At 45.0% G+C, this 21,182-nt stretch overlaps 4 protein-coding genes across 4 annotated transcripts; 2 read left to right on the top strand and 2 right to left on the bottom strand.

The window, feature by feature from the left end:
- Positions 1-94: 94 nt before the first annotated feature.
- Positions 95-5,660, bottom strand: cdc25d (cell division cycle 25 homolog d). The gene is made up of 12 exons (XM_048986704.1): positions 5,490-5,660; positions 5,038-5,202; positions 4,746-4,843; positions 4,466-4,487; positions 4,186-4,216; positions 3,483-3,626; positions 2,898-3,005; positions 2,425-2,487; positions 2,214-2,312; positions 1,116-1,384; positions 496-607; positions 95-395 (listed from the first exon to the last, which is right to left on the bottom strand). Exons 2-12 carry the CDS (start codon positions 5,169-5,171, stop codon positions 261-263), a joined length of 1,215 nt encoding a protein of 404 aa, XP_048842661.1. The 5' UTR covers positions 5,172-5,202; positions 5,490-5,660; the 3' UTR covers positions 95-260.
- A 481-nt stretch (positions 5,661-6,141) lies between these two features.
- Positions 6,142-11,913, top strand: pi4k2a (phosphatidylinositol 4-kinase type 2 alpha). Its single transcript, XM_048986703.1, has 9 exons — positions 6,142-6,638; positions 8,530-8,730; positions 9,245-9,376; positions 9,528-9,681; positions 9,913-9,974; positions 10,215-10,314; positions 10,815-10,948; positions 11,158-11,217; positions 11,726-11,913. The coding sequence occupies exons 1-9, from the start codon at positions 6,300-6,302 to the stop codon at positions 11,885-11,887; spliced, it is 1,344 nt and encodes a 447-aa protein (XP_048842660.1). The 5' UTR covers positions 6,142-6,299; the 3' UTR covers positions 11,888-11,913.
- Positions 11,914-13,590: 1,677 nt separating this feature from the next.
- avpi1 (arginine vasopressin induced 1) lies at positions 13,591-16,505 on the bottom strand. Its single transcript, XM_048986710.1, has 3 exons — positions 16,300-16,505; positions 15,237-15,537; positions 13,591-15,014 (listed from the first exon to the last, which is right to left on the bottom strand). The coding sequence occupies exons 1-3, from the start codon at positions 16,352-16,354 to the stop codon at positions 14,720-14,722; spliced, it is 651 nt and encodes a 216-aa protein (XP_048842667.1). The 5' UTR covers positions 16,355-16,505; the 3' UTR covers positions 13,591-14,719.
- Positions 16,506-18,667: 2,162 nt separating this feature from the next.
- LOC125716044 (MARVEL domain-containing protein 1-like) lies at positions 18,668-19,971 on the top strand. Its single transcript, XM_048988275.1, has one exon. It carries the CDS (start codon positions 18,949-18,951, stop codon positions 19,435-19,437), a length of 489 nt encoding a protein of 162 aa, XP_048844232.1. The 5' UTR covers positions 18,668-18,948; the 3' UTR covers positions 19,438-19,971.
- The last annotated feature ends 1,211 nt before the right edge of the window (positions 19,972-21,182 follow it).

The following is a 21,182-nucleotide window of genomic DNA, read 5'->3' as shown; positions in this document are numbered from 1 at the left end:
GTGACCTTCACCTGAGGAGTAGTGACTGTCTTCTTGTATTCTATGTTGTTGCGGGTAAAGTTAAATTTTTTAAATTGACCATTTGTAATGCAAATTCATATGAGGTATGTGTTTTATTAAAACAACACAAACTAAAACATTTACATCACAAATCCGACATTGTGGTAACATTAATGTCCTTTACATAAAACACTTGAATTTTAAAAATCAGCTAGCATATTGCATTTATAAATAGGTAATTTTAATTCATCTGATGGGATTTAACGTGTATGGACGGACATCAGAGCCTCTTGTCCAAGAACTGTCTTTGTTCTTCGTTTCTTTTGGAATCTGCGCAGTTGGTCTTTGAAGTCCCGGTGGCGCATCGGCACGTATCCAGGGGGGTTACACAGGCCCTGTGAAAAGACACCCAGCTCTGGCCAAACGTCTGCATGTTCCTTATTTTATAAAAGCTCCCGGTCTCCATACCCAATCAGTACTTCAGGTGTGTTTTACCGGGAAGTGTGAATGGAAGTCCTTGTAGCCTCCTTCTAGGATGTAGAGCTCAGGATACAATAGCTCTGGGTAAACGTTGAGACACCTGTCCAGTTTTCGCAAGTACCGACACCTGGAGAAAGAGGGAGCGAAGTAAATACTGCCTTGTGAAAGCAAGCGTTCCAGTTCTCTTATAAAAGCAAACATTTCACATTTCTGTTAAAATTGTGCTCAGCTAAGATGTTTTAGGTTGGCTCCAAGTGACGACAACTAAAAGCAGACATACAGAACCTTTTTGATGTTATTTTACCACACATTCCTTCTTTTGTAGCCTTTGTGTTGTATATGCCATTCTACACTTTGTGGTATTTTGTTTTTGCAGCATTCAGTTCTGCATTATTCTTCTTTGTTGTGTATTCTCACCACACCTTTTGTACTGTTGTGCTTGTGTAGCAGACTGCTGTTTCTTGCCATGCTTGATTACAGACTTGTTATGAGCACTGATGTGTGTAAAAACAATAAACAACATACTGACATGTAAGTTTATATTTATTTAGGAGTCTGGGAGATGTAGCTGAAAATTCATCTGTGCACCCTTGTGTGTGTCTGTGTGTGAGGGCTTTCACTGTAGTCACACTTACAGCCGTGGCCCTCGCTGGGAAGAGAACTCGCAATGGAAGACTACGAGCTTCCGAGGGGAGGAGGCGTCTGAAGACTGCGCCCCATCCAGGGGGAGGTCCTGCAAGGCCTTCTCTGATTGGCCTTCCCTGGTGCCAGGACTCCAGGTGATGGGGGGAGTAGCTGATACCACACAGCTTGTGTGGCAGCAGTCCTGCCTTCCCAGGAACGGTGCCGGGTTCAGGAACAGCGCCTCCTGCAGCTGATCCTCAGAGTGGAGGTTCACAGCCCCCTGCGTAGACGCCCGGAGCTTAACGACATGCATCTCCCCTGCTCCATGTCATTCATTTTAGTCTCTATCCACAGTATCCCTCTATTGACAAGCTGAGGCCAGTCTTATCAAACTGACCATGGAGGGACAGCTCATAGCAGTAGTTCTCAACCTTTTTGCAGCGTAACCCAATTTTTACCAAGCCAGTTCAGTCACAACCCTATATCAAGTATAGGTTTACATTACTTCTATGATCAAGCACGCAGTGCACTACGCAATTTATGCCAATCAATGCCTATCGCACGAATCTGATTGGATGTGCCAGTGAATTCCAAATTAAGCATCCGTGCTTTGGCTTCTTGGATTGGTTGAATGTTCACTAGTTTTGCGCTAAGCAGTTGCTGACCCAAGACCAGCTTATATAAGTTAATTCTAGGACTGGGGCTGGGAAATCTGATCGTGGATCAGCATAGGAGCTCGCTGGTTTTAAAATGCTTACATTTCCAACTCCGTCTCGCGACCAAATTTGGTTCGCGACCCACCGGGCTGAGAATCACTGGGTTGTGAACTCACCATAAACATTACATGCTCGCATTTTTTAATCAACCGCCTTTATAGGAATATCGTGAAGATTTGGTGCAGATAACCTGACTTTGTAGAGGCTGCAAGGATTCAAGATCATTGTAAGACTAACAAGATATAAATATGATGAGCTGCTGGAATATCCATCATACTTTGCCATTCTTCCCCTTTCTTTCAGGGAAACGCCGTCTGACTTGGTCTGTGGTACCAAACCATGTCGCTTTGCTCAGTTAACGCTAATCATACCACATTCGATCAGGATGATTACCATGATATGGCCCCCGAGGTACTCGTATGGGTATCGGCAGTCTATTATGAGGCAGCTCTCCACGACGCCACTGTACTGTCCCAGGAGGAGAGACGCCATCTGCAGGACAAATATTAGATGCTGCCGCAAATCTGAGGCAGTTCTGAGGTGCTTTGAAGGAGATGTGTTGCCTGCCAAGCAGCCCGATCTGTCTGGCAGGGCGGTTGCTCACCGTCTGAGCTGATATACCCCTGAGGTCCCGGTGGTCTGCACCCCCTGCCACCAACAGATGTGGCTGGTGGAACATGCAGACTGTTAATAAGCACCATCTGTCTCACATTTCACAGAAAACGCGCCTTTTTATTCAAAAATGTGTCAGGATGCCGCAGGTGATGTTGGTCACGCTTTTATAAAACAGTCGCAATGTGTCAATGCATTTAACACATAATTGCAGGTGTCGATTTGTAAAATGTGTCAGGATGCCAAAAATCATCGGTTATAACTGAACTTTTACTTAAAAAGCTTTACAGACAGAAACGCTGTTGTGGCCTAAATGAAGTTACATTAAAAATCTAAACTGCAAAGAAAAAAAAATTAATGGAAAGGTTCTGTATTACAAATCATTATTTTCTAAGTATTTCTAAGTATTCCATACATTTTTTCCATCTCTGTATTGTGTTCAGAGGCGGCTCATCACAGCCACACCTTGCTGAAGTCTCCAATCAGATTTCTGTCCTCTAGGACAGAGAGCGGGATGTCCAGTAGAGGGCGCCTCAGCCTACAGCGCGTCTTCCGAAGCCGGTGGCAAGGCTCCTGGGAAGTAAACGACAGTGCTGGGGTTACCATGAAACAGAGTAATCTTTTGGCGAATACACAAAATATTGAACACACAATCAAACACTTTATAATTACTTAAATTAGTTTACAAATTCCAGTCAAATGAACAGAGTTAAAAATGCCAATTAAAAATGTTTATTAAATGAAACGCGTAATGACTAATTAAATCAGTTTATGATTTGCCGTCAAATAAACGCAGTTAAATGCCAGTCATGCTGTTATATGATTATAATAGAGAATTACATCTCTAACTATGTAACTGGGTACATTTCACAACATGTTATACTTGTATAAGCATGTACGTGACGAATAAAGTATCTTGTATGCCAGTTGGTCATGATTCCTGGTTCAAAAAAACACAAAGAACCATCTTTGTTCCTTTTCAGAGCTCGGAGGTGCCGCACTTGTGTCTGTGCGGTAATTAAAGGCATCTGGAATTCCCGCGTCACTCACCACAGCATCTCGGGTGTCCTCATCTCCAAGGCGACCCACGTCCTCTCTCTGGGATGTCTCGCCCTGTTGCTCCTCCAGGTGGACCAACTCTCGCTCTGGTTCTTTGCCCACAAACCTACTGGACAGCTTGACACGCAGTCGCCTCTACATGACGGAGCAGCGAGCATGAGCACTGAGGTCAGACCCTGCACTGTGGCGCGAAGAGATCCCATAATCCTCTGGGGAGTCAATAACCCTCCTACTCAATAAACAAAAACAAACGCTGTCTGTATGCACAGAGCACTGCAATATAATGTCAGTGCACAGATACTTCGGCAGTTACCTCAACACACTTACAGTTATATAATTTCTAGCGTAAAACATGGTGACGAGTGGTGTTTCGCAAAGGAAAGCAAATCAGTATAAATAGATTGTATTAATTAATATTTGCGAATGCAATTATCAAGGTCATAAAAATAGCATTCAGTGTTATATTTTTATGTTCATTTAAATTTCACATTTCTATATGTCCTTGATGGATTTTGTCTTTCTTTCTCTTAACCTGTCCTGACTGTCCTCTCAAAAAATCCCACAGCTCAAAATTTGATTAATCATATCTAAGCCATGTTACTAAAGAAATAGTAAGATCATTTTAAGCCTTTTTGAAATTTTAATCATGAATCTGCATTAATATCCACTGAGAAGAATCAGGCGTAAACCTTACCATCTTAGAAAGTGTGCATGAAGACTTGAATCTAAAAGAAATGACATGTGGAAAGTGAATAAAGTTTTCTGTATATCTTCATATCTTCATGCAGCATGATGTCTCAGTCTCAGTCATTACAGACGACTGTGCAGTAAGTAGGGCTGTCTTCAAAACAGTGCAGATTAAATCATGGCAAATCATAGCTGCTTCATAGCGAATAAAGGGTGTGTTGCATTTTTCAGAAACAAATTCATTTGTGCTATAATGCAGCCCAGTGAACTGTCTGATTGTCTCTTACCTCTCTGCTTTCCTCTTTGTGACTGTACAAAAAAAGTTTAAAAATACATCAATGGCCCTCCCAACACAGTGAGCTTGTTAGTATTTCAGCTGATCAGATTTAATTTTTTTAAATTAATAGTTACACGTGGCAATGTCTGACAAATTTTCATAATATAGGCCTGTTGGCAATACTGGTGTCATTGCTGACATTGAATGGTTACTTTAGTGAGATTTTAATTATCCCAGCGCGTCATCAAGCTGAGTGCTTAATTTAAAAAAGCTAAGCTTCTAGCCCAGACCTGCCGGCGTCTTGATCTCTTGGGAAACGCTTCGGCTTGACAAAGGACTGGGTGTTTTAAGCTCCGGCGTCAGTTGAAGTTTTCTCCGTGGGGTGGCACTGTAGGGTAACCAAGAAAAGCATTCAATCTTCATCAAATATATTAACATGATTTACTTCATATGCTTTTTGATATACGAGACATACATTTCTCAGGCAATATCTTTTAATGTGACTTATATGTATAGTTTGTGAAATATATGTATCGTTTATGATTTCCGGTTGTTACAGCCTTCCGCAGATTTCGTGCAGACCTGTCATGACAGTGAAGTTTCCTTAGATTGCATGACAGCTCGGCGACGGGTGAGGAAAAGGAGTCTGGAGGCGAGATCCACTGCGGAGAAGCCCCATCCTCCCCGCAACGCTCTCCGTTCCAGCCTGCCTCCATTCAACTTTATCGTACATCAGTGCCACTGGCACTGCAAACAACATATTACAATGTCATTTACTGTGAAAAACATTAAAACCATGCAATGTTTCATAATATAAATTGCGACTGGAAGATGCACGAATAGCCTAAAAAATGATATATTTCAGATGTTTAAATCTCAATAATATTGCACCTGTATTTCTTGTTGCCATAGCGTCACTACACATAGGCAAGTAATGCATTCCACAATTTAAAAAACACGAACTGCATATGCATACCCCATAAAGAATGAGTAATATTACGGGGTCAGAAAAGAACATTGTGGTTTTCACTTACCTTCAGTAAATAATGTTTTCCTCCGTCTTCATCCACTCGGTACCCCATGGCTGTGTCTGTACCTCCTCCCCTTAGAAACCACTGTTGCTACAACAAGCTATAGCTTTAGGATCCAATCGGCTCAAACGTCATCATACAGAAAACACTTCATATGGCGGTGTTAGGGCCGGGTGATCCTGTAAGCCAGTTTCACTTCGTCTCGGACCGGGGGCGCCGGTGGTGATGCTCGCCTAGGGCGCAAAATCGGCCAAAACCGATGTTTTGGTCGATGTGCCGATAGCCTACTGTAAATGACAAAACCTTGTGTATTATATTATCAGCACAGGTGCCATAATGACCATAGTGATAAACAAGCCAGACTATCCGAGGTCATATTGTTTATGATACACCAGCCGCATATCCACGCCTTTTAAGCCGCATAGCATGATGTAAAAACAAAGTGATGTCATTTAATTTCTTGTTTTGGACGTGACTTTGGACTTCTCATTAGGTAAACGCGGCTTTCAACGACTACTTCAAATACCACACGTTTTTAGCAGATGCCGGTGCTCTAGATAAGCAGTCCCGGCTGGCAGAGGATCTAGCGCATAAAGATCGGCCACGCTGCATTACAAACAGCGAAGTTTTGCGCCGCTCCGTCTCTGGTTGGTAGATTCCGTGGTGGGTGGGGTGGGCCCTTCCCCGGAAGTAAGTCAGCTACGTCACATGTTTTAAGATGCGTTCGAGCTGAATCAGCATCGGGATGATGTGTGGTTGAAGCCCTGCAGTGTCTGGCCGGTCTACTTGCCACTTACTGTGTTTGGTTTTGGCATGGATGAAACGAGCCCCCTTCTCTCTCCCCATCAGGATTCGCCTAATTATAGTCAGCCCCCTGCCGACCCTGCGATTCACCAGGGCGCGCTGAGGGGGCTGCCAGGGTCGGCGGTACGAATTCCTCCCGGGAGCCCGGGATGCAGCCAGGGGCGACAACCGGGGCTGGAGCGGGGTAGGGGGAGCACTCAGCGGGACTTCAATTGCGACGAGTTCCTGGACGATCCGGAGTTCAGGGAGATCGTTAGAAATGCAGAACGAGCAATCGAGGAAGGGTTTTTCCCAGAAAGGATCTACCAGGGATCCAGCGGCAGCTATTTCGTTAAAGATTTACAGGGGGTGAGAAGTTTATGTTTAACGTTTAAGTGCATTGGTTAGAGGGCAGTGACATGTCGCCTGCTTTGACCCTGACCCGTGACATGGACGGCTCAGTTCACATAGAAATTTGCTAAACTGACTGTAAAAATCATTTGCAAATAACAAAAATTACGAATGAAGTAATCTTTTTTTTTTTTTTTTAAATGGAACGAATCAGAATTTTCCACATAATCTCGCTTTCATGCTGATGTTTATACACGTCAATAATGTTTTAATAATTATAAATTGAATAATTATGTGAATTGACACATTGTGTCTGTTTTTATAAGTGTCCACCGTCACCTGCAGCTTTAAACGATGCTTCTCGCACCCGGAATGTGAGTTGGGTCTTTTCACTATGCATAGTAATAAACCCTAACGTGCTCATGGAAATCGGCTCATAAAGTTAATTAAAGTAGGCCTAATTACCGTTAATTGAAGTGGGAGGAAAACACTGGATAAAATGAGACGAGATCACAAGCTCGGGCAGGACGAGCATGGAGCGCAAGTTGAAATAAATACGTGAAGATAAACGGGTGGATGTTGGCACTAATCTCTCACACCCGGCTCCTTTTATTCGTAAGATCTAAAATAATCCTCTTACTTGTAAGCACCTCTGTAAATGTCATTAAATAATTAAAATCTCATACGCGACAGCTCGTAAATCGAGCGATACCCGAAACTTAAATGTGGGACTTAAGTCTTAATTTACTCCAACCGGCGGGGCTTTTCTCCAAAAAGAGGAAATGTGTCAGACTGCGCGGTTTTATTAGTAGCCGATGTTTTCGCTTTTCCCTTGTTTTTGAGCTTTCAAAAGCGCCTGTGAGCCCTTTTCGGTTTTAATTTGTATAAATAAACCTATGCTTGTAAATCTAGTTTCATTTTTGAGAAAACGAAAACTTTTTTATATGTCACTTTTCCTCTGTTTCGGAGTCTAGCATTATTATAGGCGTATATGTTATATTTGTACACCAGTTTTTTATTTGAATGTGTATATAATATGTAGTTGTTCTGAAAGAAGGAGGAGCGGGAAGCTGAACCTGCTCGTTTGCGTCAGGATCCTTATCTGCCCGTCAGCCCGGATCGGAGATAAGACACTTCGACCGCCTTGCTAAACTGTGCGGCTGACAGTTTCTTTGCATTTTCTTGTTCTCTTTTTACATCTCAAACTCCGCTCCGAAAACGATCATCATCGTCTTCGTATCGTTTTATTTCCCTAGAATGCTTCATAGTTTTATTTCAAGAGGGAAGGAAAAAGAGAGTGTGCTGTGTTAGAGAAATCTTAAGTGAGTCACAATCAACACTTTTTCAGGAAGATGCAGATGATCCTTGATGCCGGCTATCAGTCACGTGGGACGCGGGGAACAGATATTCCCATGGCGGGTTATCGCATTCACAGTAGGAGACTGTTCTCCTGGCGTCTCATACCTGGTCATGTGATGGAAATGCGGCTTATCTCATTCACATAATCACCTGCGAGCCGCTTTACGTTTCCTTCTTGTTATCGCACGTTAAAAATGGCCTGCCGGTTTCCAGGATGTGTCCAAAGAGAACTTTTTTTTATCCTTCTACATAGTGGTAGCCTAAACAAAACCAGGTTCTTCCATGAAGCCTGTTATATTGCATAATTCAAATATCGTGAGCTCTTCCTGATGAATGTTTTAAATACTTGGGTTGGCTACAAACAAACTAGGATACATAGTGTGTAAGGTGGAAGTCATGGTGAATGAGAAGAAATGAATGCTGCTTTAGAAACATCTGGGAACGCACTGACTGAAACGCTGCTGGAAGGTGACGTGAGGCTGGTGTGAGGGCCACATCTGGGTGCTTTGTGTCCTCTGAAAGTAATATTCCTCCATCTGTAATTGCTCAGAAGATCGTCGGGGTGTTCAAGCCCAAGAACGAGGAGCCGTACGGCCAACTGAACCCCAAGTGGACCAAGTGGTTGCAGAAGCTATGTTGTCCCTGTTGTTTCGGCCGGGACTGCCTGGTGCTGAACCAGGGCTACCTGTCGGAGGCTGGAGCCAGCCTGGTGGACCACAAGCTGGAACTCAACATCGTTCCCAAGACTAAGGTACGGACTTGGGTGGAGGACGGCTGGACCTGGAGTCTCCGCTCTCTTCTCTTATACGTTAAGAATCAGAGAAGGTCAATCATCCTATCTGGGGCAGTCGTACATTCTCTCAAACCATACTGGTCTGAAGTTCTTGAGTTCCCGATGGTTCTTCACCCTTGCCTTAAGGTAATGGGCAAACTGGATATTTCGGATCGTTCCCATAAACCTCTCATAGCAAATCTCACACATGGGTGTTATGTTTACACCAACGCACCCTCTGACTTGCAGACGCCATGAGGAGTGCAGTTATTTATGATCTGCTGGCACTGCTCAGTTAGTACCGCGGTGTGTTCCAGCTGACCCCGAGTACGTTTCCCAAAATGATCCCATTAGCAGCCTGCATAGTTGGACCCATTCAGTCTCATGGTTTCGACTACGTTAGTTGCTAACATAATTAGCGACTGTTTTTGGGAAACGTTCCCCCTACTGATTCTGCCCCCTCCCGCTCTTCACTGACCCCTGTCTCTGACAGGTTGTCTACTTGGCCAGTGAAACCTTCAACTACAGCGCCATTGACCGAGTCAAATCCCGCGGAAAGAAGCTGGCCCTGGAGAAAGTGCCAAAAGTGGGCCAGCGTTTTCACAGAATCGGGCTTCCTCCCAAGGTGGGCCTGTGCTGTAATCTCCATGATGACGATGTAGCCAATGGCAGCGACCATCTCTCTTTCCACAGGTTACCATCCACTCAAGTACTAGTCTGGCGGTTGGGTTGAATGGATGTTTACCGACAGGCACATAATGATTGTTTTTGTACAGGTGGGATCATTCCAGTTATTTGTAGAAGGCTACAAAGATGCAGAGTTTTGGCTTCGACGATTTGAGGCAGAACCACTGCCGGAAAACACTAATCGGCAGCTGCAGATGCAGTTTGAGAGGCTTGTGGTCTTGGATTACATCATCAGAAATACAGGTATGCACATCAGCACCCTCTAGTGGAATTCAGAAGCTTTGCACCTTTGTTCTTTGAAGGAGAACTCAGACTAGCTCCTTGTTTCTACATGTGCAGTACTATGTTCCATGGGTGGGTAAACCTGAAAACGCTAAAACACAATATAGACTGCTGTAGACAAGATCCTGCAGTCATGAATTATTTTACGGCTTACGGGAAGAGAATTTTTGCTGACTTGGGTTGTGCTCTTAGATCGAGGGAATGACAATTGGCTTATAAAATATGACTGCCCTACGGACGCCGGAGCAAGCAGAGTAAGTGGACTGATTTATTTGTCAGATTTGCACATCTGCAGTTCCAAAAGTATGAAACGCGCAACATAAAGCCACAAATGTTTGAGATCCACTACCATTGTTCTATAAGCAAAATACATTTACCGTGGTGAAAACCGGGTGTGCTGGTGGGATACCATTACTTAGCCTGTCAGCTTTTCCAGGACATCATTATCTGTTGAAGGCACCTTCCTTTCCTAGCATTCTCTTCTTTCCATATAGGATGCAGACTGGGTGATGGTGAAGGAGCCCATTATCAAGCTGGTTGCCATAGACAATGGCCTGGCTTTTCCCCTCAAACACCCAGACTCCTGGAGAGCCTGTGAGTGACCCAAAACAGGGGAGGATTCCCACGGGCCGCACTGGGAGGCAACCACCATGGATTGGGCTGGGCTTCCGCAACGTTCCACGGTTTTCTGGCTATGGCCAGAACAAATAGGCAGTTTGCTTTTTACTTGAAATAGTTGCATACAGAGGTGGAAGGTTCAGGTCCAGAAAGTAAAAATCCAGACCAAGATTTTGTTTCAACCAACCAGTTGAGTATAAAGAGTCACAGTGACAAAGTACTCAGCTGACTGGTTGAATGAAAATCTTGGTCTGGATTTTTACTTTTTGGACCTGAACTTTCCACCTCGGGCTGCATATTAGGTGGTGTGGTTCTCTAAAAACTGTGAGGATCTGGATAAGAGATTATTCTAGAACTGATGGTCAGTCTTTGCTAAGGACCCGGCTTGATTCAGTCCTGCACCATCTTAATCTTGCTGTGTGTGCTGTCCTCACACTCTCACTCATTCTCTCCATTGTCTGTCTGCTCTCTCTCAGATCCATTTTACTGGGCTTGGCTGCCACAGGCTAACGTTTCCTTCTCGCAGGAGATCAAGGACTTGGTCCTGCCCAGGCTTTCTGACCCAAAGTTTGTCAAAGACCTCGAGGAGGACTTGTATGAATTGTTTAAGGTATGAGACCACAACCTCTTTGTAAGGGAAGTCGGTTTTTTCATCCTTGGTGTTTGGTGGAATATTATTAGATTTTTTTTTTTTTAATTAGATTATTTTTGATCCGGTGTTTATTAAAAAAAACTTGGCTAGACTGATGCGTTAAAGGTCACTTTGGGATGACTTCTGGGAAGGGAGGTATGAAAATAGCGTTGATGTCTTTTTCCCAGAGAGACCCCGGGTTCGACAGAGGGCAGTTCCACAAACAGGTGGCAGTGATGAGAGGACAGGTGAGCCAGTTCATGTCCTCTTGGATCCATTTATAGAACGTATGAATAATATAATTTATTTATATATGTAACTATATCGTACATGCGTTTTATAAGGCTATTCTGTTGGAGGGCTGTGTCTGCAAAGTTCAGGACAAACTGAATATATTTTATTTAGTGCTTTTGTTTATCTAAAGCAACATGTTTATTTTTTATTATTTTTTGGAGAAGGCAGGGTCAGATGGTCCCTGGCCTTAAGTATAATATCTCTTCCGAGCCTGGGATTCAAACCAGTGACCTCCTGGTTATAGGCACAGCATCCTGACTTGCCAAGCAACACAAACGGCCCCCATAGCCCTGAATACCCCTGTTTTTACACACTAATTTAAATTGGCACTTTTCTTATTGGTACAACAGCAGGGACCCCTGCTAACCTTCACGCCATGGGTTTCCCCGATATGCTGTATTCCGCTTTGAGCATGTGAGCCGGCGGTGGGTCTCCCAGCGAACCCTGTGCCCTGCGTTTCAGATCCTCAACCTCAGCCAGGCGCTGAAGTACAGGAAGACGCCGCTGGAGCTGGTCCAGATGCCGCCGGTGCTGGTGGAGACGGTGCGGAACAGTCAGCGGTCCAACAGCGAGTCTTACACACAGAGCTTTCAGAGCCGCAGGCCCTTCTTCACCTGGTGGTAGAACTGGGGGCTGACAGGGAGGGGGGGGGGGGGGGCAGTGAGGGCAGTGATGGCCTGCAGCAGGTCCTGGGGTGGGTATCATCCCTTCCAGTATCTACCTGCTATTTTCTCTGAAGGCCTCTGTTTCCTGTTGCTTTAAGCGGTGCCGTAGCTAGAATAAGCCACTCCCATGAACAGTTTAGCTCCGCCTCTGAACCTTTTTGCTGGATGCTTGATTAAATCCCACTCGTTATAGCAGCCTGACAATGACGCTGCTCTTGTGGCGATTCCCCTTTTTAGTGGCATAAAGATGTCCGGAATCTAGTTCTAAATGCCAAACTCTGCCAGTTGGTTGGTCCCTGGGGAGGGCAGATATGAGAGGCGCTATTTTGAGGTTCTTGCTATGTAATGCAACCTTGTGTCTTTACCCGAAGAGCTGTGTTACTCTGCAATAGTAACTTGTGTGGAAGGACTCTTATCCTCCCCCTCCCTCCACTGTCACCAGATATGTTGATTCTGTAAAATTTGTATAATATATTTAATGAAAGAAAAGCATTTAACAAAATTCAGTTGTGATATCACCTCATTTTTTCGTCTCCTAATCATTTACCGTTTTGAGAGTAAAAAACATGGTCAGACCTGCTAATAGATAAAATAATGACTTTCCCCTGCTACTGAGCGCTTTCCCATAATCCCCCTCACTCGTGTCAGCCCGCCAAATGCACGTATCACGTTTATGAAGGTAACCGACTTGAGTTTTTCCAGCTGGCTGTTTACTTGCTCCACAGAAGCTCTCCTTTCGGTTTCTGTTTTATCTGAAGCCGTATTCAACCTTTTTCAGTCTCTTCGCTGGTCCGACAGAAACCTCGGAGTTCTGAAATTAGTGCCCACTAGGCGAAATTCACAGCCAATCCACCAGGTGGAGCCCTTGTTCAGCATGAATGGGATATTTGAATCATTTTAGAAGTGGCTGCGTATGCTTTTATATAAACTACGCAGGCTCAATACAATAACGGCTTGCTTCAGCCTGCATTTCTCCAGCTAGACTTTACTAAAAACAGTGAAGCACAGGGAAACAACATGCTTTTAGTTCTGTCTTGTGAGAAATGGGGAAAGAGTTCACTAAGTCAGGGTTCTGAAGACATTTAGAAGCAGTTGTTATCCAGCATGGTGTTGGAGTGCTCGCTTGGTGAGGGTGAGTCAATGATAAATCTAGTTTTTGTAAGGATTCTTTGTTCCGGGCAGTGAAGTGCATCAGTGGGTTAGGCTGTCGTCCTTGTGATTGGAAAGCTGCCAGATCCAATCCTGTGGTCTGCAGAGAAACTTTGCCATCAGGCCCTGGAAAAAGGCCTGTGATCCCCACTTGCTCCAAGCACAGCCTGACCCTGTTTTCTCAGATGTATGTTGCCTTGGATACAAGCATCTGCTCAGCAACTAAAAATTTAAATGCAATTAAATTAGCAAGTATTTAAACACATTTTTCAAAACACATCAATCTGCAAAGGGGCTGCAATTTATTAGGGGATATATTTTTGGGGTGGGAAAGGCTCACACTTACTGTGCTAAGTACTTTGTGCCTGCCTGCTCGACCAAAGCCAGGAAAGTACGAGAGATTCACGACTGTCCTGGTGGAAAGTTCATTATTTTCATGTAGGTGGAAGACAATCATAAATGACAATTATTAATCTCAACTTTTAATTCTCTGTGAACCAAAACTCCACTCGATTTTTTACTTTTTTTTTTTTTAATGATGCATAGTTAGTGGACGTGGACCTTCACAGAACATGGAAGTTGCACTTTGACATTTTTAACGTGGATGGATGGATGGATAAAAACTGCAGCGTCCATGACTATCCAGAGGGAGAGGAGACATCTTCCCCAGTGTCAGTCAAACACTGGCAATGTCACTGAACTTAGCTCACAGTTTTAGTTAATACACAGAAGACAGACAAAGGCCATTTGTGTGTAGTGTGACACTTTGGACACAAATATTGGGTTCATACTGAAAGAGGGATAATGGAAAATGTCACAGAAGGCAAATCGACAAACTAATGTGCATCACGATGCTCTGTGTATCTCACAGTAAGACGGACGTTCCATTTATACAACTATAATCTTCCTGTGCATGTAGCTTTACTAAACAAAACAATCACACCTAATGTTACAGGTCAGGAGTGTATGGACGAACGCCACATTTCCCAAGCTCCAATGTGGCCTTCTGATCCAGTAGTGTGTGTTTTCTGATATTAGTTTTGAGGCATCCTACCAAGAAACAAACTCTGTGTCTCAGAGTGTTTGCTGAAAGGCATGCAGTTGGCCACGACTGATCTGTAGGACTCATGTGACCATAGGGTTAAAGGTCAAAACCATATGCTTAAGAATGCTAATATGACCTTAAGGCATTATGGGAGATGACCCTTTGGAACCCACGGCATTATCTCATCACTTCGCAAACATTTTGCAAAAAAGAAATTCAACCTTCACCCTCCAATCACCATGGCGACCAAACAACGCTATTGCTCCACCACTAAAACCAGTCTTCACCCACAGCATCATGCTAGCAGTGCCGTTCAATGCTGCTTCTGCGGTGGTCAGTCCTTCTCCTCAGGAAAGGTCTCATGTGACTGAGCGACATGTGATCTGACAGTGTACTGCCACTTCACACCACAACTCAATATCCAGTTCTGGGTTCCAGTGAACCAAACAGCACTGGAAAAAAACCCTGTGTGGGATGCCAGTCCACTGCAGGGCACACACAGACATCCCAACAGGAATGTGAGGTTGGAGGATGGGTAGATTTGTCTTCACACTGCCCCCTAGAGCTCATGTAGTAGTATTGCAGTGAGGGGTTCAGTCAGCTGGTCTGAGATGTATCTATCTTGGCTGATCCGTTGTTTGCCCGTCCCTGTGCAGCCCGACCCGGCCTCTGCAGGACACGGTGAAGGTAGCGCTCCGGGTTCCTGTCTTGCTCCCCTTCCCTTGGCATCCTGTGTCGAACACGGACGTCACAGATGGGGGCTCTCTGGGGCTGCTCTGTATCCGCCCACCTGCTTCCTGCCGACTCGGAGGTGCCTGCCCCGTCAGACTGCGAGGAGTCTAAATGGACCTCTGTGTTCTCCTCGGTGCTATCTGGGGAAACCTCACCGATGCTGGAAAAACAGCAGACATGTGACTGTCAGAGCAGGCACATGATGGAAGAGGCACACAGATGTCATGGTACGTGCCACAGAAAAAAAAAACTAGATTAATAATCATGCCAGTAATATCTGGGGGCTACTTTTAATGAATAATCTAATTTAACATATTTGGCATTAACTTGCCCAGGGGGTTGGTGGTCATTGACAGGAGAATGGCGATTTAGTTTTGCTTACCTGAGATGGTCAAACTCCCTAAGCCACCGTGGCCCCCGGGCACATTCTCGTCGGCTCCCCGTCCTGAGGCCGATCAGGGCCCGGGCCAGCTCCTCCCCGTCGCTGCGCCGCCAGACCAGGCGTGCCCGGTGTTCGGCATTATGATCCCCGGATCGGCGGAAGAGTCGCTGCAGCTGCCGTAGCCCCAGGCCACGGAAGATGTTAGCAGAGCCGCACCTGCGACGCCGGCACTCGGGCAACTGCCAGGGCTCGGGGGGTGCAACCACGGCAGACGGGGGAGGGGGGTTCTCCATGCCAGCACCTGATACCAAAAAAAAAAAAAACGATCCGCTTAAGCACCTCTGACGGCATCAGAGGTTGTGAAACACCCTGCAAACAAACCACGTGCAGGTTTCACATGAGGTGTAAAACTGTCCGTATAACGCCGGTCCCGGGCTGAACTAAAAAAACCCTCAGCGAAATCCTCAACCTACACGCGGATTGGCCACCCGAAACCGAAACGCTGGCATCATGCGTCCCAGGCGTGACTGCTCTGACCTTTCGTTTACAGCCGCGCCTCTGCGCCGCAGCATATCGCGCATTACTCATGTGCCACATGAAAGGTGCAAGATTGCGGAACGCAGTAGTTCTCAGATACTGTACTGAACCACCAGCTACAAGGGCTGCTGCCAGCAAGGCGTTGCAACACACAAAAAGGCAAATCGTGTGTTTACGTTTAATACTGAAACTCAATAGCGACGGTTGTTGATGGTTTGGAAGTAGCGTGCTGCTGCAGAAGTAAAAGCTCTGTACAATGCATCGTCTAGACTTAGTGCCCTTTGACGAAACATTAAGATATTTTTCGTTTTACGTGTTTCACTTTCGGGCGCTGCAGGCAACAGAAAATCATGCAGCTTACGGTTCATCTGGGGCGCGCCACCTATAAGCTTTATCCACGTAGTTACCCGAGACAGCCGTAAGGCGACGTGCATCATGCTTCGTAGTAAGGGCCGCACCAGCTGTAGCCATTTTCCCCGGCTCAGATCGCCAGTCCAGAAAGCGAACCGCATGTCCTCATACTTACCGAGGCTCGCTGCAGCGTGAAGGTGCCTCTTCACTTTCGCTGTGTCAAAGTGCATTGACTCACGCCGGGTCCCACGTCAGCTGCCAGATTACACCCTCACGCCATAAATCCCAGCACCCACCATTCCTCCCCCGAAAATGACCAAAGCCCCCGTCCTACTTCAAATTTTAACTTCCAAAAGCTACAACACCGTGCCTTTGTGGTCAAGGGGTGGAGCCATTTGAAAACAGACAACCCTATGAGATTGAGCGGGGCTTTTATCTGACCAATCGTATCCGTAGAGGGCGTGGTCCCGGCGTTTACGTCACCTCAGCCACGTACTTTATAGGCGTAATCCTCCATTGACGTCAATGTCCTAGTCTCTGAGCTCAGTAGGAAAAGATTTTGATCAAGCTAATAGTAATTTAAAACTTCTTAGACTAACCAGCCGCGAATGTAATGTCCAGGGATCACAGAGCACACGGCAAAAGCCGTAGGGAGCCGTGCGTGGAGTCTGGCACTCAGATTCCTTGGATGCCAGAAAAATGTGTTTATATGGTCTTTTTGCTGCAGTGGTGATCTCATGTCGCAGCTGAAATGCAACGTGGATCCCAAACCGTAGGGTGGAAAAGCAGATTAAGGGCACCAGGGTTTGCATAGAAAAATCTGAAATGATAACATTCACGCAAATGTACACAAACGTGTATTAACCAATCCTGCTACTTCAAACATAACGTTAAATCATATTTAATCTGTATATTTCGGAGAGCAGTTGATTTATGAATTATGCAGAATTTCCATTAAAACAGACAGGAAACAGATTAAATATTCATCCATTATATTCAAACCGCTTATCCCGGTTAGTTAGTGTGGCATACAGTTTTAATACAAGCATGTTACTGATACAAATGCTGTATAATGATTTAGAGTTTGTGATGTGGATCTCGGTTATTAAATTCCTATGAAACAACGAATATGCTTTGATGAGGAAGATAAAACAGCAATTCGGCTTTACTTGTCGGATTATGGTGGTTGTTATCGCAGCGTATACCGACTTTATTCAAACTGGGTTTCCCGTTTGCTTAGTTAAGCATATCAGGCCTACCCGCAGTGCACTCAAGCAGTGCGGGACACTTCATTTATTATGCTGTGGGTGACAGGAAATGCAAGCAGTGACAGTGTTTGTCTTTCACGTTGCAGCCTGTTTTTCTGGACACGTATACCGATTACTGTAATTTTGCCGCTGCGTTTAAGACCATCTTGTTCAGCTCACGCTATGTAAACTAATAACGCACTAACACAACGTGCGTCAGTCTTCCTGCTGAATGTAATAAGGTGTATCCTAAATGCATGCTAATATTAATTAATAATATTATTATATAAAAAAACTAATACTGAACCCGGAAAGATATAATTATACAGCATCGTTTTTAGTTTTTACCAAGTATCTTGTGATTTCTTCAATCTGACAAAAAACGTGCAATTCAGATGATCTGTGTTGTTTTAAAACACGTCTTCGTCGTTTGTAAGAACATCTTACCTCATTCATCATAGAGCCATAAAATACAACATTTCCTGGCACACTGAAAGGTCTGTTCACATGTAGCGGTCCATAACAGATGTAGACTGCCGGCCCTCTATGAAAATGTTTAGCTCATCTTGCAAGGCGTCGAAGAAAAAAGTACTTTACCACCAAATGTAACTAATACACTGCTACGGTGTAAACTTAAGTCCAACTTCAGTGTCTTTATTAATACTTTGGAAAATACATTATTCTTCCGTTATAATTTGGAAAGCAATGATAAAAAATACTTAAAGGCATAATGTGAATTCTCAAGAAGGGTAACGAAAAGAAGTAATACGAAAGCGACGTGAATCCGTACAAAAGTGAGGCACAGAACATCCCTGACGCATGTTTGTGTGTCTGCATGCAGACCGTACGAAGGAAACATGAAGACCGGCTGTGGACGCTATGTTGTCACAAAGTTTATATAAAACATTACCCTGGTTGTGTACAGTTACAGAGTTGGGTATTTTACAGAAGCAGGACGCCTGCCGCGATCTGGCGGAATCAGACGAACCGCTCCGTACGGACGCTTGCTGCCCGGATTTATTCTCCTTGGGGACGTGTCCCATATGCGTGTTATCAGAAAACAGCGGCATGGTGTTGGATACGTGGGCGGGGTGCTGTTCACCGGAGTTCAGCCCTGGAGAGGACCTCCTCGCAGGGGAAGCGGGTGACGGTGTTTGCGAATGTGCTTAAGTACTTCCCAAAACCGAACTGAAGCTTGCCGAAAGGCAACCAATGGAAAGAGCCAAAAACGATAACAAAATCACCAAGTATGCGCAGAAACATACATTCCTCCATTCCAACCCCTCTTCCGAGCGTTTTGGGGGGGGGGGGGGGTGCTCTCTCTCTCCAGATGCTGCACTTCCAAAAGAGTTGAAGGACTCAAATTTCAAGTCTCCCCCAATTCCTCCACCCAATCCTGCTCCTTCTCCAGAAAAAAAGGAGAGAAAGAACAGAGGCTCTACGAAAAGGAACAGAGGGGGGTGCAGAATAGACAACAAAACACAGAGCCTGACGGCCATCTCCTAATTGGCCCTTCTTCTCCTCTTCTTGCATCTGGAGCATCGGCGAAAGGTTGTAGCCTCCCCCTCCTGGAGAGGATGCCCTCCGAGCAGATGAACGGCGCAAATTACCGGGAATTTCTGAAGAGCTTCATGGGAATAGCGAGGGTCCTTCAGGTGCTCATGGGGGCCGGGCTGTGGGCCACCATGGCTGCCAACAAGTACGACGGTCCGGTGCACTTTGCGCTGTTGGTGGCCGTCCTCTTCTGGCTCCTCACGGTGGCGCTCTTCCTCCTCACGCTGCTGGGCAAGCAGGATGCGGTGCCGGTGGCAGGGGGTGAGCACTGGTTGCTAAGCAACGTGGTTCACGACGCGGCAGCGGTGGCGCTCTACCTGCCCGCCATCGGCGTCCTGGCCTACAAGACAGCGAAGAGCGCCTACTGCAACCTAGAGCACTACGGGCCGCCGTGCCCCTACCGCGCATACCTCTCCGCCACAGCCCTCTCCGGCCTCACCGCCTGCGCCTACTTTACCTCCACCGTTTACGCTTCCTGCAGGAAATGTCGCGGTGAGCAGACTCTGTTTTGAGGGCGGGAGGGGACAAGTCCCAAAAGACCATGGTTTCGGGTTGGGGGGCTGGGGGGGGGGGGATACATGGTGTTTTGTTGAAAGCTCTGGGGAGAGGGTCGTGTTGGTGACACGCTGCTGCATGCCTGGCCTCTGAAGATAAACGTGTTCTTTCCATCAGGCTGAAGCTTCGTTGCTTGTCTCGGTTGCCGTTTGCTTCAGTAATTTAAGAATGTTCATGAAAGAATGTTTCAGGCAGCAGGTCTCTGTGTTTCTGTGTGAGTCCAACGCCCTGGAATGTATAAGAGGTGTTTGAGCTGACTTGCAAAAAAGAGAAACACCTTCATAATGGGCTTCGTAGCCCAGAAAGATCTGTGTTCTTGTTCAAATTTTGAAGAAAACATCACGATGTCTGTTGGAAAAAGAGAAAGTTGAATGGATGATACAGATGGACCACTGGCAGAAGATTGATACTGTTTCAAGTGTATTTTTGTCACAACAAAGTCTTTTTCTTACGAAAAAATATTAATGCAAAATAAATCTCAGTGTCAGTAAGAGCCGACAGGCCGTGCTTCATATTTGACGGTCTGTACGTTTAACATTGTTGTCGTCAAACTTCGTGCGAGATGAACTGGTTTGCATGTGGAAGGATTGGGTACCTCCCCAATGTACATTAACAAACCTCGTGGATTCAGAAAATAAAGATGCAGTTCTACGAGGAGGTACTAGAGTGATGGATCCCGTCCTGTTGAGAACACTGAGGCGTGTCAGTCTGAGGGAAGGCTTGCAATTCTGCACCAGAAATTTACTTCGCTTGAACCTTGAGCAGAGCAAACACACTGAACTCCTCTGGAAAGACTCCGGAGTACTAAACACAATTTGATAACGCTTTACAATAACTGCACCTTCATAATGCATTCGTAAAACATTCATCTGCGGTATATAAGTGTACTTTAAACCCTAACATACCTTAACAGCTTTAATATACATTAATAACAAACACTATATAATAACAACTAGCATTAATGTTGCATAATCATACATTGTTTGTTATTAATGTATATTAAAGCTGATTGGGTATGTTAGGACGTTAGGGTATACTTACATGCTACTTATGAATGTTCTATGAATGTATTATGAATGTGTAGTTAATGTCAAGCGTTACCCAAGATTTGAACTAAGGACTATCACAGTAACTTAACTGCTGACGTCAGAGATGTTTAAGGTAATAGCATGTTTACAGACTTTTCAGGTGCCTTACAGGGGGCCACTGGCTTTCTGCTTAAGGTCACAGCAGAACATTTTATAAATGTATTGAAAACATTTTTTTTTTCCAGGGACAAAATGTACCAGACAGTTCCCAGTTCAAGTAAAGTCTTTCGGGAATGCTTTGCTACCGTTGTGTAAAGAATTTTCCGTGGAGGTTTCTACACGTTCAGCAAGAAACACCGTTGTGTGATTTATGTAACGTTCTGAAAGCCGACCGCTGTAACATCTGGAGTGTGTTTGGGTCGATGTACACAGAGACACACAGAACACTGGGCAAATTTACCTGAAGGAATCGTGAATTATAACATAATTTATAAAAATGATAAATGTTTAAATTATTAACAATATTCTTTGCTTCTTCTGATGACTAGAAATTGCTAATGATTTTAATCAACTTTGGGTTTAAATGAGGATGAGTATTTTAAAAACAAGCTGAAGAGCATTTGCTGCTGGGTCATTTTCATACAGGCGTCGGTCTGTCAGATGAGCACCATCGT

The sequence above is a fragment of the Brienomyrus brachyistius genome, chromosome 20 (assembly GCF_023856365.1).
Source record: "Brienomyrus brachyistius isolate T26 chromosome 20, BBRACH_0.4, whole genome shotgun sequence".
Taxonomy (NCBI): Eukaryota; Metazoa; Chordata; class Actinopteri; order Osteoglossiformes; family Mormyridae; genus Brienomyrus; species Brienomyrus brachyistius.
Note: the sequence above shows the minus strand (reverse complement) of the source record. Positions and strands in the feature narration are given on the sequence as shown.